This window comes from Colias croceus, chromosome 22 (assembly GCF_905220415.1).
Source record: "Colias croceus chromosome 22, ilColCroc2.1".
Taxonomy (NCBI): Eukaryota; Metazoa; Arthropoda; class Insecta; order Lepidoptera; family Pieridae; genus Colias; species Colias croceus.
In genome coordinates, this window is record NC_059558.1 from 6,955,142 (window position 1) to 6,975,472 (window position 20,331).

At 32.2% G+C, this 20,331-nt stretch overlaps 1 protein-coding gene and 1 long non-coding RNA gene across 2 annotated transcripts in view; both read left to right on the forward strand.

Annotated features, from left to right (window-relative positions):
- Window positions 1–20,331, forward strand: part of LOC123701627 (inactive dipeptidyl peptidase 10) — a 129,588-nt gene that overhangs the window by 101,357 nt on the left and 7,900 nt on the right. Inside the window, exons 7-9 of the mRNA XM_045649112.1 lie at window positions 17,201–17,343; window positions 18,340–18,482; window positions 19,645–19,768. Of these exons, the coding sequence (XP_045505068.1) occupies window positions 17,201–17,343; window positions 18,340–18,482; window positions 19,645–19,768 (410 nt within the window). The remainder of the gene's footprint in view (window positions 1–17,200; window positions 17,344–18,339; window positions 18,483–19,644; window positions 19,769–20,331) is intronic.
- Window positions 15,175–15,859, forward strand: LOC123701629. The gene is made up of 2 exons (XR_006752758.1): window positions 15,175–15,411; window positions 15,576–15,859. It is a non-coding gene; the product is annotated as an uncharacterized LOC123701629 (long non-coding RNA).

Genomic DNA, 20,331 nt, shown 5'->3' on the forward strand with positions numbered 1-20,331 from the left:
CATACAATTTCGTAATGATACACCCGCTCGAAATGGTATTGTTATAACATTATCTTGAATTTCATCATACTAATACTCTATATATAATAAATCTCTTATACAGGAACAAAAACTTATTTGATATTATTATTTTTAATGAAAGGAAGAAAAAAAAAAACAACTACCTACGCTAAAATCCCCATCATAGGATACAATATGTTATATGTATAGGTATAAAATTCTTTGAATGTGATAAACCATAACTATTAAAGTGTTGAAATAACTGATTTTATTTCAACACTATTACAAATGCATCTCATATTCCGTGTACTAAAAATAACTGATTCGAGACGTTCACGGAAATTCAATGTAAGATATACGAATCCCCAAAGGTCTCGGATCGTTTTATTCTTCAAGGCGTTGTAAATGAACGTCACAACCTGCTCTTATCTTAATGACGACACTTTGCTGCCTCTTTCAAGAAGACTACGATTAAAATTTAGAACGAATTTTGACTAAATGGATATATTTTTATGGGCCTCTCGTAGACATTTTTAGATGAGATTTGATATTTTCGTCGTTAGATTTATGTTACTTAAAGGTTTAATTATTGGTCGATATCGTTATAATATAGTCAGATAAATAAATCAATATTTATCTGACTACTTGATACTTAAATTATTATTACATTTGAATAACTTTAAATAGTGTTCCAATCTCCTCTCTCTATATAAGATAAATGAGGCCGCATTGCCTGCATACAATATTATACGAGCATAATGGCGAAAGTTTATATGAATGTAAATTGTCTATATCTGTGACTATAACATAACATTGTAATTTAAACACTTTCCCAATAAATGGTAAACTATTATCTTTATTTAAACTTGCATAATATTACGACGATGCTTTTGATAAAATCTTCATACCTAACTAGCGGTCCGCCCCGGCTTCGCCCGTGGTACATATTAACGTTTTCTCTACATAAGAACCATCCTCGTACTTCAAGGAATATAATAAAAAAAGAATTATCGAAATCGGTTCAGCCGTTCTCGAGTTATGGAATTACAACGAAAAGTGGCATTGATTTTTATATATTAGATAACTTAACTTTGGCTCTGAAGATCTTATAACCTCTGACTTTTCATACCATTTTTACTTGTTCCTTTTAAGAGACTCCATTTTAGACCACATTTTCGCTTAAATTAGAACGTGGTCAAGCACTTTCATATTGCTCATAAAAAACACATACACTAAATATGGAACAGCTTATCACTCGGCAACATTAAAGTTTTCTACGTAAGCAAGAATTTTCCACTTACTAGCTTTGAATACAATCTTACTGTAGGAAATTGTTCCTCTATGAAATATAGATATATACTGACAATCCGACAGTATCTATCTTCTATAAAATATATATATCGACAATCTAACAGTATCTATACGACAAACAATATCGCAAAGGTAAACCTGCCTCAATACCACGGTTCGATTATCCTTACAAAACCGTTTGTTATCGACGTTATATTCGCAAAAGCTTTTGTACACTGACTTCGATATTGCTTTGTGCTTTCATAAAAAGGTACCTAATTAACGAACGGAAATTGTCTTAGTTTTCAATGTGGTAAGAAATATAATTTGGTTTATGTTTCGAATTGTAAAAGATGCGTCCAATTTGAAGATGGCATATTCTACAAATTTATACAGGCTGTATAGAATTTTAATTAATTATTATTTACATTGTAAACTAGGATCGCCTCGTGATCAAAATTCTGCTCTCATCGCGATGAAAAATACATTCGACAAACCTGCATTGTTTAACTTAAACAACGGTATATATAATTTTGATTACCTATAATATAATAAACAGAGAATATATACTTCAATCCTTACTACTACCTAATTATGAGGATGTGTGTGTGTTTGTTACTCTTTCACGCAAATACCACTGAACCGATTACAATGAAATTTAGCACACATATAGAGGTTAACTTGGATTAACACATAGGATAGGTTTTATCCCGGAAATCTCACGGTAAAGGATGCGGGGTTTCCTTTGAAAACGCGGGCGAAGCCGCGGGCGGAAATCTAGTTTTTATATAAGCTAGAACTTGCCACCGTGTATTAATATATAAATTACGAATTACGATTAACTGTTTTGTGTTGCCCCAAAATATAAAAAATACTATATTCAAACCAATCTTGTAAATCAGTCTTCAATATCGTAAAATCGTAACTAACAAATAAAGAATCAAGGCTTTTACTATATTATAACTCATAATTTTAATGTTGCCCTACAATATTAATCGATATTTTAAATTATCTTTTCACGGATCTGTCCAATCTAATAATATTTACCTACGACCTATATAAGGTCTTTGTGCTAAGATGAATCGTCTGACACATCATACATCAAGCGGCCTCATCTAGGTTATTTGCTGGCAAACAAACGGGTACCGCCAGCAGATAAAGTTTGAGAGAAAATTATTAAAATTTTATAAATTGGTGATTTATGTTTTTGGTGAAATAAACAACGATAATAAATACAGAATTAATGATTATTTGCTTGCTGCTAAATAAAACACGAATCACTCATATCATAATAATCATTTTTCACTCATAAAATCCTCTAAAGAACTAATTTTCCAACCAACTAGCGATTGCATTCATACATCCGTCCATTGAAATAATAAATGAAATAAATAATAATAAATAATAAATAACAAATAAACTTTAGCGCACGCCGCACTCAATACGGAAACTCGGAAGCAATTAAAAAATTCTGAACAACAAACTTCGAAACAATTGATTTCAACTTTTTGAATATAAAGGCTATCGGGCTTTATTTGCTCAGCTTTTTCGATACTTCACTGCTTTTTTACGATGCAAAATCACCAATATTAACTTACTCGTAGCCTTTCTATATGCAACTGTGCCAAAATTTCACAATATGCATACAATACTGGAAAAATGTTTAAAAAGGCGTAGCTCGGCCAAGGAAAATGACGGAACAAGTTCATATATAGACCGATCTGCTTCGCGAGGCTGCTCGCAATGGATGGTCCTGCCTTTGGATCCGCATAATATAAGCCATACGAGCTACAGTCTACCGTGCAAGTATACCGAACAAGGTCATTCAAGCGGCTGGACGGAACACCGTGGGTATCAGTGCAAGGTTTCCCCACTAAACAAAAAAAAATCAACTGAGGTAGGCTCAAAAAACTGCACAAGGTTATTCTCACATAACACATGTTACCTGTGCAGGTACGGGTAGATCTCGCAGGGGTAACGTAGCATTGATAATATTAAAACGTCTCAAAACGAATTGTGTTTTAATATGGATACTTGTTATTAACTACGTACTTACTTGTTATTAAGTTGCTGACTGTACTAACTAGGCTGTTATTTCCTTGGAGAAATAAACCAATTCAACACTGTGGGGCAGAAATTAAAACTAATTTATTTGTCCTATTGTTAACCGCAGCTTGCCACTTTTATTTTTTCAAGATTATAATCTACCTATTAAAAAATATTGATAAAGTATTGAATATAAAATACCGTATTAAATAAATAAATATTTATTCACACATACAACAATTTTTAAACACAAATTTGTGGATTATTTTAAATAAAAAAATATGTTCATAGGTGATCAATGTACATATAAACAGCAATATTGTAGTCTTATGTATAATTCCAATTCAAATAATTGGGCTATGGATATCCATATCGGTTCACCGTGTTACTTACATTATTGTAGTTATCTATGTCATTCATTAATATGCAACTTTATATTTAAAGCTACATTTAAGAAAAGTTCGTTATAAGAACTTGAATTGCTAACATAGACAATTAAATGAAAATACCAGGGTACAAGGCTAGTCGGTAATTTTAAAATGTATCAAGAGGAACATTGCAATGGTACGGATAGCATTGTCAGGGAGTATAGAAATAGTCTCTCAGTACTGACCTTTATGAGGAGCGTCAGCAAAACAGGAAATTAAATGTTTTGTATTTTTATTACGAACTTATAGTTTATAATTTAAAACTTTCCGTAGATTTTGAATTATTGTCAGACTGTAAAACTTACTGGATTCTAAACTACTAAATTACTTAACGTCTAGCTATTCCACAAGAATTTTATAAACAGAAAATAATGTATCAGCACAAACTTTGAACTATTTAGAAACTTACTGATCCGGCGAACTTTGTATCGCCTCATGAATTTTGTTTGTTCATTTATTTTCGTGAATTTTCCTTCATTTAATACATATTATTTTCATTCCAACACATATATTCAGTGGACAAAAATTATGAAAATAAATATAGTACAATACCATCTAGCTCCTTACAAATCAATTGCAATGAAAAACTAGACAGTAAATTTGTTTGTTAGTGTTCAAATACAAACAGAAACCCTAAACACTAAAACAAGGTTTCATAATTTCAAAAGAATTTCTTATTATGTTAATTGAATTAATAATTATAACTTACATAAAAACGTTAAAGAAAATACAATATCATAACATAAAATTAAATAAAGAAAATATCGTTGCTGACGCTACGTCATCCACGTAGGACCCATTCAGACGAACATTTTTTATGCGAACGGTGCAGTCATTCCAGTAATAGCAATGCAAGTACTCAGTTGAAACTGATACAAAATTAAATCTCTTTTTAAATTACTCTCGAGAGGAATTTGTTTTAAAACTACGGTTTTCATTTAGAACAGGTATGACTGGGCTATACAATTTATTTTTACACAAAAATTGAGAAAAGATACATCAAATATATACCTATTTTTATTAATCTAGCACTAATTGTTATATGTAGCAACTGTTGAGTAGGTAATCTGTGATATTATTGAGCCTGTAAAAACCTTGTAAAAACTATAAAAAAAAGTAAAGATGGTGGACATTCGCGCCAAAAATTATCAATACTATAACTGGTTCCAATAAATTTCAGAACAAATACTCATAATCCTTAGCGAAAATGCAAATTACTTTAACATTTAAATGCAACATGACATGCACAGATGATATATTATATATAATAATAAATTAGCTCGGTCCATTACAGCTGAAACAAATTATACGCACTGCGAAAATGACATACATCTGCAATGGACGCAGTCAATCTACATAAAGTAATTACTCTTTACCTTTAGGCTTTAGTGTATTACAATCATTGTATTGAATGGAATTTACATTATATTTATAACCATATAACATTAATAACTTTTTACGAGGTTTCTATATATGTTTATTGCTATTGTTTTGAAGACAAGGGTTGTTTTTATAAGCAACGTAGAGCGTCATCTGTTAGAATTTGTATAAGTACATTAATAAACTTTAAAATCGCATTTGTAAAATATTATTCTAAGATATTGGTCAATAAATAAATAGGTGATAGATACAAAATATACATACGATCCCAATAAAACCGTTATTCGAATAAGCCTTTTGACAAGGTTTCTATAGTTTTTTTTTTGTCAGAGCAAACAAAGGGGAGGGGCGGGTGGGCTACCTGATGTTAAGTGGTCACCACCGCTTATAAACACTTGAAACACTGGTAGTGTTACAGGAGCTTTGACTGACGGTGTTACAGGACTTTAGTGATAATTAATACGCTTTTTTACACGTTGCCATTAGCTTCAGCTGTTTTTTTTTTGTATGTAACAGACTGTAATTTATAGACTCTTTGGACTTATTATTCCTTTTATTTTTTATTACTTATTAGCTCTATGTTTACCTATTTAGTTTTAGTATTATATTATCTGTGATTTGACTAATGATTAGAATCTTAACTATGAAATTAAGAATTGTGTTTGCGTTTCCTCGCATTTTTTATAAAGTTGCTTAGTCTCCATTGACACAAGGCGCTATCGAATCATTAGCTCAGAAATTCCACATTGAATATAATTAGATATCTTTTTAAACTACTTGAATGAATCTACGTAGAAAGCAATTCACGAAAGACTAACCTTTAAGAAGGTAGATCGTAATCGGTGTGAATGACCTCTTTGAAATAAACACCAGCTGGCAGCTGTGCAATTTTATTGGACTTACTAAACAGATCATGTATACAGGATGTTATTTTTACTTAATTTGATTGTTCATAATTTTATACATAATTTTTTCAATTATTGAAAATGTGTATAAGTTTGTTTAAGTTTTTTTATACGTTCTGCTGAGCATTTTGCCTATTATTAAGATACATAAAAGTAAATACATAATTGGTGAGATTTCTGATTAGCACCAATAAAATCGATAAAAAGACGAATACGAGTAAAACTAAAAACGTGAGCTGAATACGTATTTCCTGAATCGTCGTAAATACAATTACCCACTATAATTGGGGACAGGGGTGGAGTGAAAAGTCAATTCTGTTTCGTAATTACATTTATTCAGTAACGATGTGAATGGACGGATTTACTGGACGGTATTGTGTGATAATTCTGTTTGCGCTTCTTTTATATTTTTTGTTGATGTAGACGTACACATAATAAAATCTTTAAATTATTCCATCAATAAAGATTATAATCTAAGAGCCCACGCCGGCCAGACTTTCCTTTCTTTAGGAAAGTTGAAAGTTTCTCTGTATATGTCTCCGATATAGATAAGAACGACTAGCGATTATCAAGTCGGGGGCCTTAGCCAAACGTCAAAACGCCAAGGAATAGAATACGCTATCGATAGAAATCACAGATAGAAATTGACATAAGCGTATGATGTTTTGCATAAGGATTGGTCACCCTACCAACGACAACGACGACCACGAACAAAATTTTCATCCAGTCGCAATTAAATAAAATTGTGCAAAACACAATTAAAAATGAAATTTAAGAATTTCCTGTCGTATTGGCGTTTGGAAAAAAAATTTTTGAGATCAATGGATAAACAAACAGGTTTTTCATAGAAACGGTGGCTCCTAGAAAAAAATGTATTTAACCTTTTTTATAGATAATTAGATTATATACAATTTTGGTTCAGGTGATTGTATGATAAACTTACCGTCTCGGCGAAAATCGCAAAAAACCCTATTTCTTTTTATTAATTGACCTCGAATTTTTTTATTCCTGAGTACCAGAATGACGGGAGATTTTAATATTGATTTTGAACAAATTTCGGCAAGATTGGAACTTTGGTCGTGGTCGTCTGCGTCGTTGGTAGTGTGATCGAACCATTGCCAAAATTTCATGAGCTTATGTCAATAATTAGCGTTAGCAGTTTCTATTCCATGGCGTTACGTACGTTTGTCTAAGGCCCCTGGGTTGTGGTTACTTTGGCAGGAAACAGGTAGTAAAGGTGTATAAAATTGTACCTAACTTTCATTATAGTTTTAAAGCTAAATTTTATATATGTTACTTGGAGACGTATAAAAAGATGTTAACTCAAGAGCCGGACAGTTTTCATGGTTCTTACATCTTGCCAGACACATTTAAAAAATAACTAACATCATCAAATTAACGTACTACCTAAAAGTATGATTTTGTTATTGTGTCATCGAGATACGTGAAATTCCATCAACATAAGTCCCCGTAAAAGATAAGTAATAACTTTATTACTTATATTATACTATTATTTTTTAGTCATTAATTATAGTAAACTAATGTTTTTAGTGGGTTATTTCATATTTGATACACTTTTAGGTAGTACGTTAATTTGATGATATGTAAGTTATTTTTTTAATGTGTCTTGCAAGATGTAGGAACCATGAAAACTGTCCGGCTCTTGAGTTAACATCTTTTTATACGTCTCCAAGTAACATATATAAAATTTAGCTTTAAAACTATAATGAAAGTTAGGTACAATTTTATACACCTTTACTACCTGTTTCCTGCCAAAGTAACCACAACCCAGACTTGATAATCGCTAGTCGTTCTGATCTGTATCGGAGACATATACAGAGAAACTTTCAACTTTCCTAAAGAAAGGAAAGTCTGGCCGGCGTGGGCTCTTGATCTATTATTTATCGCGATATTATAACGTTTCAATTAAGCTTCACAATTTGTAGTTAAATTGTAATAGGTACTTGTTAAAACGTAGGTAGGTACATACTTCTACTTACCATTACCGACTACCGCACATTGTACAAAATATTTTTTTATACACACTTCCTTAAATAAGTAAATGTAGTTTTACTAACACTAGAATAAGTACTAATAACAATATATGGGCAATGCTGCCTGATATAAATAAATAAATAAAATAAACAAATATAAAATAAAATAAAATTCAAGTGTAAGTCGTTTTTCAATGCTCTATATATAGATCTATAAAATATTTATCGTTCTATTTAGAATTCATACAAATCCATTCAGCAATTTAAATAAATAAATAGTAATATAAGTAATTTAATATTATTTTAAATCACACTGTATACGCATTATTGGCAAGGCAATTTACGCAGTGACGTCACGGTTACGATGCAGTTGTCATTGACGTCACTGACCCCGATACAGATAATAAATATTACAAACAGATGTACATAATATCTGCGGAATACAAACAAATGCTTAAAACTAGAAAAAGTTTTACAAATCCAAAATATAAAATAAAAAAACTATAATAAATGTTGTAATGTTTATTAATTATTCTAGTGTTCGATTATGATAATATACTCAAACTCAAACTCAAACTCAAACATTTATTTATTCAATTAGACTTCTTCGAGAAGCACTTTTGAAACGTCAATACATATTTTTATCATTTACCACCGATTCGGAAAGCAGTATCTATGGAGAAGAATCGGCAAGAAACTCCATAGTTGCTCTTTTAATATTAAACTCAAACTCAAACATTTATTTATTCAATTAGACTTCTTCTAGAAGCACTTTCGAATCGTCATTACATATTTTTATTTTTAACATTTACCACCGATTCGGAAAGCAGTATCTATGGAGAAGAATAGACAAGAAACTCCATAGTTGCTCTTTTAAAATCATGTCAATATACAGTTTAATAAAATTAAATCATCATCTTTTAAATTTAGTCGAATAAAAATCCCAGCTATTGTACTAATTTAATTGACACACTCATATTGATTTATTTTCGGAACCAAAACTAAAATACACAAAACTTTTTAAATCTTTATCCAATAACAAATAACCGTGGAAAATTCAAATTGGACGCGAGCTCCAAATACAAAGGTAGTTAGTAGCGTAAACAAAAGATGTTTACAAAAACTGGGTGTTGTGGAATAAAATCGGCCAAGTGCGAGTCCGACTCGCGCACTGTGGGCCCAGAACAAACCTATTTTTTAATCATGTTGTAATATTAAATTTATGCTTTTAGCAATTATTCCTTTATCTGTGCTATAAGATGTTGCTTCTAACCAAATTTCAACACTCTGTGTTCACAGGAAGGACCCTGTAGGTTGATTCCCCTGCGAATGTTGAAATTTTCGAAAACATACATTTTCTATCTTTTTATTGCTAAGCATTCAAGTTTGATTTTTTCACAACTTCAAGGGACCGTAGACTTGAATATTTCAGCTTGATATCTCCACGCAAGATGACAGACAGACAGACAAAAAAGTGATCCTATAAGGGTTCCGTTTTTCGTTTTGAGGTACGGAACCCTAATAACTGAATAACGAATATTTCCATGAGCCGATGGACGAAATCGCCGGCATTAAATAACTTTTGTTACTGCGAACAAAGGCCTTTGAACCTTTAAAGGGCTTGTTTAATTAATGCGTCGGTTTTATATACTTATGTTTATTTCTGCCTGTGGTTTCGCTGAGGACCACTTCATGATGGGGTAAAGTGTCCCCGAGGTACATCCCAATTACTAATTTGCAATTTTGAACCCTTCAAGTTTTGTTATCTCGACATAAATTTGTACAACTAATCCAAGGTTTAATCTTCCTATACATTAAGATTAACTCCAACCTGATCAACGGTTTAAGGTATAAACCAGACATATATAAACTAATCAGTACACTGTACAAACTTTAATGTTTAAAATATGAATAGGATGTAGCAATCTCTGAAGAAATTTTCCTAAAATCTTCGTTCAATTTCAACTGCTCACTGGGACTACCACTATCAAACTAATGTTTGAGATATTTTAAAAATTATCCTAGTCTAGCAATTTGTAAAAAAATAATAGGTAACAATTTCACGCAAAAATTCCAACGCAGACGAATCCACAGTCACCTAATAAATATAACGCGAAGACATTAAAATCTATACAATAGGCAATCATGACCAGGCAAAACCTAAGCCGAGCCTTAGAGCCCTAGATAACCTAAATCCTAAAAGCAGTCTGCGGCGTTCTAATTAACTGTTGAACACAATAGATCAGCATTAACCGTAACGCGATCAACTCTGAAAAAATAACCTGAATTTCACTCCAATATATCCCTTAATATCATGACCAAAAGACATATTTTTAAAGTGTCGTTTCAAAATTGTTGCTATACTATTCTTATTGACTTTTATTCTCACTTAGGGCTTAATTTGAAAGCTTAATTGAAAACGTTTCTTTGCATTTCGTGAAGCGAATTGACGGTTTTATTTAATGTTTCTTTTCATTGAGTAGATGCCGACTATCCGAACAATAGGTAGTCTAGTTCTTTTACCACTCCCTATTTCATTTCGTGTGAGGAAAATCAGATACATTTTAGAACAAGATTTATAAGGATTTAATTCCGCTTACATTTCTTTCTCCTTTTTGTAATTAGAAATACAAGTAATAGGTACAGTTTTTGTTTTATCTTCTTGGTTATTTCTTTAACATTTTGATGCCTTTCCTCAAATTAGAGTTGAGTCATTTTACACCTACACACTTTTAGGTTCAATATTATGAAACTGTTACAGGACACGAATTCACTTTAAAAGGTGTAAAGAATTCAATGTAACCCACACAAAAGCTTGTTCTAAATATTATTTTTGCCTTTATCACGTTGCGTTAATGTATTTTCTATGAATTGTGTTTTCTTTATAAACATCCTCATTCAATTTGGGCCATCGTTTAGTTCAAAGTAATTAATTTTATTTACGCGCGAGTGAAACATCCCTTTTGCTCTGGGTTTTCATAAATTATTTCATTTATTATGAAATGTCTAGGTGAATTTAAAATCATATTTATTATGTACTAGCTGTGCCCGCGACTTCGTCCGCGTGGAATAGCGACTGCATAGTAGTTACTACTTTACATACAATTATTTAGTAAACACGTACTACCATAAACAATTCATAGAATTGTTAATAGAATTTATTACTAATCTAAGCTAAAAAACTTACGTACTTTCCGGAAATCCGGGGCATTTACCGGGGATATCCGGAAAATGCCTGTAAAATATCTGGAAAATCCCCCGGAAAATGTGTGAAAATGTTCGGGAAATACCCGGAAAATATCCGGAAAATGCGTGAAAATGTTCGGGAAAAGCGTGGAAAATGCCTGAAAAATCTCCGGAAAATGCCAGGGAAATGTCTGGAAAATATCCGGAAAAAGCGTGGAAAATGCCTGGAAAATCCCCGGAAAATGCCTGAGAGATGCCCAGAAAATGACCGGAAAATATTCAAAAAATGCGTGAAAATGTCCGGAAAAGGCGTGGAAAATGCCTGGAAATTTCCCGGAAAATGTCAGGAAAATCCCCTGAAAATGCGTGAAAATGTCCGGAAAAAGCGTGGAAAATGCCTGGAAAATCTCCGTAAAATGTCAGGGAAATGTCAGGGAAATGTTCAGAAAATGCCTGGAAAATGCCTGGAAAATATCTAGAAAATATCCGGAAAATGCTTGAAAATGTCCGGAAAAAGCGTGGAAAATGCCTGGAAATCCCCGGAAAAATGTCAGGGAATGTCCGGAAAATGCTTGGGAAATGCCTGGAAAATGCCTGGGAAATATCTGGAAAATATCCGGAAAAAGCGTGGAAAATGCATGGAAAATCCCCGGAAATTTCCTGGGAATTACCCAGAAAATTCCCGGAAAATATCTGGAAAACGCGTGAAAATGTCCGGAAAAGCGTGGAAAATGCCTGGATAATCTCCGGAAAATGTCAGGGAATGTCAGGAAAATGCCTGGGAAATGCCTGGAAAATATCTGGAAAATATCCGGAAAATGCGTGAAATGGTCCGGAAAAGGCGTGGAAAATGCATGGAAAATCCCCGGAAAATGCGTGAGGAATTGCCCGGAAAATGCCCAGAAAATATCCGGAAAATGCGTGAAAATGTCCGGAAAAGCGTGGAAAATGCCACTTCAAATTTGCGAAGTAATTAAAGCAGATAACAAAAAAAAAGAAAAAGAAAGCTAAAATCTTTCATATTAAATGTATATGGGATATTCATATTTCATATTAATAAGTACTTAATGTATGGGAGGGTTTAAAGATATTTTTTTTTTTGATATTTCTCGATTTATTTAAAAAAAATGATTACGGCCATTATTAGGTTAAGTACTTTCGATATCAGTTTACAGTTTTTTGTTATCTGTAATACTTACAAAAAAAAATCGCCTGTGCACACTGAACGATTACACCTTGTACATGAATGCCTTAGCAAATGTTCGCCGTGATTATTTAAATGATCATAATTTTTTTTATTAATGAACCAATTGACATGAATTAAACACTAAATGACAAAAAAAATAACTACAGTTTTGGGTTCGGGATCAATTTAATAATTACACCTGCTAATATTTTTTTACATATTTTCATTGTATAAAATCGTAACATAATTTCCTTTAAGTATTGTTCTATTAACACATAGATAATATCTTCCCAAGGTACTAAATTTTAATAAAAAAGTTGTTTTTGTTATTTATATCTAAAAAAGAGTATTTATATTAGACAGAAATAAACATAAAATTTTTATAAGTTTTATGGAAGCTGAATGTAATGCAAATATAAAAGTAAAATTAGGTATTTAAAATAAATAAATGAAACAACTACCAATTACAGAAAAACTTCTTTTTCGGTTGAAAATTGCTGGATCATGAGTATAATTCTTTATCTCTTACCTTGGGCAGTCTGGAAGAGATCGCTAGTAAGCGATAAGACCGCCTTATGTACATACCGTGTTAATCCATTTGGTATGATTGTAAATATTTTACTTGGTGTGGTACGTATATTACCACACCAATTGATAAATAATATGTACTCTGATCCCAGTACGATCTGTACCGCAATAGCCATAACGATAATAAAACAATCAGATGACAGTAAAGCACGATTAAAAATCATACTTGTACAGTAGTTGTGAGTGCAATATTTACGTTTCAAAATAAAATTTTTTTTGGTACTAAAACGTAGGTAGATTCTCACGCACGCACGCTGATACGTGGTTGGCTGCCCCTTTTCTCATTCCCGAAAAATATCCTCTAAAATTACCCAAGATTCTTCCAATAATTGTACCATACGTTGGAAATTAACTTTAGTCAACAATTGACCACGCGCCAGGATACTTATTTCTACTACATCCTCATGCAAATCGTTAATTTTTATGAACATTGAATCTGTAAATAAAAATAATGAAAAGATTACTTTACCTTATTTTATTTAAAAGCTACTAACAAATAAAATTCTATCAAGAACTAAAGTGACCTTCTTTGGGCGTTTAATATAGTCTTGTAAAAGTTATACATAAAAATAAAATTTCATCATTTTCTTATTTTGTCGTAACTTCAATTCTAATTAAAAACATGAGTCTAACTATATAATTAATTAATAAAGAATAAATATAAAAGCTACAACTTACCTTTTGTGGGAACGCAAGAAGGGTTTTTTAAAATGTCACAATTAACTGTTAATAGTGTCTTGTTTGACATCAAATAATAAACATCTACCCTCACTTGTAAAATTTTATTTAGTATATTCACATAAAATATAAGCACCTGAAGTGGACTCTGGGAAGACATGGGTTAAAAAGTTAAATAAATAAGTACAATTAAAAACCCCACCAACATCATATTATTTAATTTTTAATTATAAATTTGCAAGAAGCGTTAAACATGTAAATTGATTTGATTTTAATGAAGTCTCATAGATGGCGCTGTTTCAAATTTGTCTTTATACTACTAAGATTCATTAAACTGTTTCTCTGCCAAAATTACGTAAATGACGTAGTTTTTATAGTGTAAAGCTAGATAATAGCGTGGCTTACCCAAAAATAACATTTAAACATGAGACTTTAGATTGTACGCTGTGTAATACACGGAATACGTTAGAAAAATAAAGGTTCACAGCTCCTCCCCCGGAGGTGATAGCATGATAATGTGTATATAAAAGCCTCACCCGACCTGTTAGTAATATTCATGCAAAATTTGAAGTCAATCTATGCGGTACTTTTCGAGATTAGCTCGGACAAATATACAGACAAACAGACAAACAGACAAACAGACAAACCGACAAACAGACAAAAATTCTAAAAACTATGTTTTTGGCTTCTATATCGATTATAGATCATGGATTATGTATTCTTTTAAAAAAATATTCAATGTACAGTTTTGACTTTCCTACGATTTTATTATATGTATAGATGTTTATTATAAAAAAAATGGTATATTAGTCTTAAAAATAACAATTATTCGATACAAAAATAAGTTAACTATAATTCCAACCAGTGAAAGAGAGAGAAAAAAGCCAGAGAAGCACAATCAAACAAACATAAAAAATTATATTATACGAATAACTAGCTGCTCCGCACGGTTTCACCCCCGTGGCCGTGGCTCCGGTCCTGTTGGTCTTAGCGTGATGATGTAGCTATAGCCTTCCTCGAAAAATGAGCTATCTAACACCGAAAGAATTTTTCAAATCGGAGTAGATTCAGTAGTTCTCAAGATAAGCGCGTTCAAACAAACAAACAAACTCTTCAGATTTATAATATAAAGTATAGATTATACTAATTTCTAGGTATATACATGAGAAAGAACTTTAGTGGTAAGCACATACATTTCATGCATACTTTACATTACGTATACGGTTCTACAAAGTACATGACAACATGTGTTGAGCAAAAGTTTTTACCCTCCTCTTTAGTAATTACCCGAATCGTCGTCTGCACTTAACTGAAGATGTATCCTTTGTTTAATAAAGGGCACGAGTGCTATGTGTATTTGAATTATAATATAGATGGAGACCGGGATTTCACTCAAGTTGTATTCGGTAAAAAGACTGATTGTAATAAAATAAAAAGACTTATTGTAATAATTGTAATAAAAACCTCAAATTCTGGACAACATTTAACCCTAGAAAGATAATCATATTGAGTAATACGGGAAAGATAGTCATGCGTCAAATTTACGCATGTTTTTTAGTTAGCTCTAAGTCGCGGTATATTGTTTTTTTTCTATAAATTGTAAGTTATTATATATTTACAGTTATGTTAGAATAATTAATATTACAAATAATTTATTTTTAATTATTTTTATACATATAAAAAAACGAAAACATTAAACGTCTGCTTTAAATCTACAATTCTTGTAACACGTATTATTTCTAATAAAAACTTATTTTTGGCCACAATTATCAGACTTTTTTATATCTTATATATATATGTTGTACATATACTTATATAAAAATAGTGAGAAACAAGTTTAGCACATATCAATGTATGCTCACGACATAATATAACGATGTTACATTTTTTGCAGGAGGAATTTGCCTTTCGTCATATTTCAGAAGGACAAATCGTATAGTAAATACGTTTTTTTTTTTACGGAAGGCCTCCTCAGTACTTTCTTACGATGTACCAGATACTTCATTTGGCAACAACTTGGAGATATTATCACGCAAATATCTTATCAAAGCTGGTGATTCTAAACACCCACGCATAAACAAAGAAGACGGTTCCATGCTTCTATATTTCATGTTTTTTTGACTCGGATGTTTTTGTGCTTTGATGTTAACATTGTGGCTATAAATTTAATATGCAATATCCAAGCAATTTTATTGATTCCATAAAATAAAGCCATTGGCCATCTCATTGTCTTACTACTATTGAACATCAGGGAACACATTCGGTCTAATGCATCTACTTCGCCTTTTGCTTGAATGTAATATATCATCTTTGCTTTGTACCTCATCGGGAAAAGCTTCTTCTGTGTCACTTTGCTCGTCATTTTCAATTTCGTGGTCCTCCTACTTCCCTATCGGTTTCTTCACAGGGACCCTCATCGCTTTGCATAAGAGCGGCTAGTATACAATATTCTTCCAATTTTCTATCCCCAATTGTTTTCTATATTTGCTTCAATATGTATAAAAATAAATTTTTAACATAAGTCACAATATACAGTAAAAATAAGCTAAAAAATATTCAAACTACCATAGAAGTCAAAATCTTAAAAGTCACGGTAAAGATAATCATGCGTAATTTTGACTCACGTAGTCGTTATATTTCAAAATTGGTTACTCTAACTTTATTGAGACGTATACCATAGGGTAGCTCTTAGTGACTTATGAAATGTCCTATAAGCACAGTTATGGATTCGCGACATTTAAAAAGATAAAGCTATATTTCGAAAACGCAGGAGTCATTTTGACGCAGACTATCTTTCTAGGGTAGAGATACAAGCATAGCTTCATTTTCGTGTAAAGTAGCAAACGTACCACATACTTTCACGTGTATAATATTAGTAGGATAAGATAGGATTAGTAGGATATCTATGAAATATGACATAATATTTTGTTGTGGGCATAAGTCACTAGGTTCACAATAGCACACCCACATTGCAGGATTACAGAAAAGCTTACTAAGCTAAAATTGTATTTTGTAACATTATTTATTAAATTACTTAATATAGGTATTTTGAACTATAAATTTGAACAAGCTATAAACATACCCTGACCTTTAGATCCTAATTTTAGACGCGGCCAAATTTAAAATAACCTAGGTGAGGGAACATGAGAAAATAACATGTAGGTACAACAATATTAAGTTTCAAAGGAAATTTTTAGTTTTTATCAGTTTTTATTTTTTATATTAAAGTTGTAAAAATATCTGACGTTCTAAATGAATATCTTCATGAAGACCGCTATTCAGGCGTTGTTCAATAAATAGGCTCTGTTTAGGTAGTTTCAAACTATGTTTAAGATTAATAAGCTTCACCCGTGATACATATACAAGCCTATTTAAAGTACTTAGGCATCATATCTGACTATGAAATATTTTTTGAAATCGATCCAATAGTTCCTAGAAAACTACAAACTGCACATACAAACTAACAAACTCTTCATCTTTTAACTATTATTAGATGTATAGATATGCTTATATTTTCAGAGGAGATCCTCAAATCCCGCTCAGCATTATGGATGTCAGCTGACGGTCACATGGTGCTATACGCGACGTTCAACGACTCTTTGGTGCATGAGCAGAAGTATGCTTGGTATGGATCAGCGTTGGACACTGATGATCCTGCCAAGGTAAATGCAACTTTAAATAGCTGACATTGAGTTATAATTCCCTTAGTAAAACGACGGCTATAGAAATGGTACTTATGGTTCAAATTCCTCATCATACCTTTACTTATTGACTACCTTCTGCAAGTTTCTTCGCTACTAGGGTATCTGGATGTAGAAAATAGTAATGATGTAGTATGGAAGAGGACCTGTGTAATGTTCAAGACAAATATTAATCAATTCAGAATAATTTCTTAATTAAAGAATATTCTAATCTTTTCTAAATTCTATTCTGTAATAATTTTAAAGTTATTCCTTGCGTGATGAACTTTTTATTCGACACTAGCGGTCCGCCCCGGCTTCGCCCGTGGTACATATTTACGTTTTCTCTACATAAGAACCATCCTCGTACTTCAACGAATATAATAAAAAAAGAATTATCGAAATTGGTTCAGCCGTTCTCGAGTTATGCGCTTACCAACACATTTTGCGATTCATTTTTATATATAAGACTAGCTTTCCGCCCGCGGCTTCGCCCGCGTTTTCAAAGAAAAACCCGCATAGTTCCCGTTCCCGTGGGATTAACGGGATAAAATCTATTCTATGCGTTAATCCAAGTTACCCTCTATATGTGTGCTTAATTTCATTACAATCGGTTCAGTAGTATTTGCGTGTAAGAATAATAACACACACACACATCCTCACAAACTTTCGCATTTATAATATTAGTAGGACTAATCTAGGCATTCAGAGTCACAATAATTCTTGGCATTTTCACGATTTTTACAAATGTAGAGTTTTATCTAATACTAGCGGTCCGCCCCGGCTTCGCCCGTGGTACATGTTTACGTTTTCTCTACATAGATCCATCCTCGTACTTCAAGGAATATAATAAAAAAAGAATTATCGAAATCGGTTCAGCCGTTCTCGAGCTATGCGCTTACCAACACATTTTGCGATTCATTTTTATATATAAGATTATTGACATTTTTATTAAATTTTGCTGTTACTTTCCCACAGACGTACCCGGAGATCAGAAGTGTAAGGTATCCAAAGCCTGGGACCAATAACCCGGTTGTGAAGCTCACAGTGGCAGATATTGCGGACCCGAAACACATACGGACGAGACATCTGTCCCCGCCGAAAGCTATTCTTGAGGAAGGGTGAGTTTTCATTAAAACACAGTTTCATACTTGTTATTTATTTGTTCTGTCCCCGTACTATAACCTGCTCGGTGTAGCAAGCAGTATTATTTCCTGTTTGGTAAAATGAAATAGCTGTATAAGTCGTGTAGCGCCATCACTGTCCCTCACTGGAAAAATTACTGCTATAAAACTAAAAATAATGGTAACCCTACCGTCTTTTATATTATGCAATACTAAGACGAATAATTTCTTACTATGTTAATTAAAATATTACGTAAACTATTATCCCAACCTTAACCAAATAACATAATAACATTACTCACGTAAAAAACATATTTTTCTACTACAATCTGGTAATTCCCTTGCAACACAATAGCTTTACAAGTTAAGGGTGCTCTTAAACGCAAATAAAGTAATTCGTAACAAAGGGAATGCCTCGGAGGTGCGTTTAATCCCAGGCTCTGCAAATAACATCGAAAACAGGGTTTTAACTTTGTTGTGTTCTGACCGCAAATGTTTTAAAACTGCGGACATACGCATCTGGCAACAATATTAATGTGTGGATTTTTGCGGTGCGCTGTTAGATGAAATTGTTCTCGGTTTTTCTGGACAAAAGTAATTTGTTTGGTTTAAAAATAAAGAGTTACTCAAATTTTCTGTTCAATATTGGTCTTCACTAATTACAATTAAGTTATAAGTACAAGTAGTTACTTTATAAAACATGGTTCTCATATTATAGTCACTATTAAACTAATGGTCAATGTATTTTTCGGTAAATAATTCTACTGATATTAATACTATAATATTCTATGCATAATTCAAAGAGGACGGTTTCAAACACACTTTAATCTAGAGGTTATTCCTCTAAGCGACTGGAATCGCTATCCAAATCTTCAAGAAAAATGTAGTCAATAAAAATCAATTGTCCCATAACGCTTACAATATTTCGATATTTTATAAAAACCCTCCATTGACCTTAAACGTCCATAACTTAAGTTAACGAGCCGTAACAGAGACCCTATTATTATCGGATCTATGATTTTCCGTAATGTATTCGATACATTTTGCGTGAAATGTAAAAGTTCTGGAAATGTTGAGATTTCTGGGAGCAAATTGATTACTTTTGTAAACTTTATACACACAAAAAAAGTATCCATAATGATGTAAATCTTATTTTCAGTGACTATTATTTCACAAGTGCGCAGTGGGTGTCGCTCACTGAAGTGTGTGTGGTCTGGTTGACTAGACTACAGAACCTGTCTGTAGTGTCTGTTTGCAAGAGTCCTATGTGGTACTGTCAGGAGGTAAGACGAGATTGATTAATAATGATATATCAATTATTTAAATATAACTAAACTATAGCAAAAGTAACTTACCATTCTGAAAAAATTAAAATACGAGATCCGCTTACCAACTTGTTATAGATAAAAATACAACGTTACACCCTATGTTTGCTCTGCTCTACCATTACTACTGAGAAGGAAATCCATTTGCAACTGAAACTAAAAAAAGAATGTGTGTACAAATGTACACGCGTTAGAAGTTATACTTATTTGGCGTATGGAAAAAAAATACTAGAATATACAACTTGAACATAATTATCAATTTTCATACCACCTGGAACTAACTTCATGCTGTTAAATTTAGGTGTAGGTGGGCGCGAGCATCGTAAAAATTCACTCTCATCATTTTCTCCATCGCGCCAAAAGAAGTATAACTTCAAAAAATATTCATGTATAAGTTTATAAATTGTCATTCTTTAAACTACACCAACTCATCTGTTGCTTCAACTGAGAAGAATCAACAAGAAACTCGATCCTTACTATATATACTATAGCGAAAGCTCAAAGGAAACATAATTCTCCTT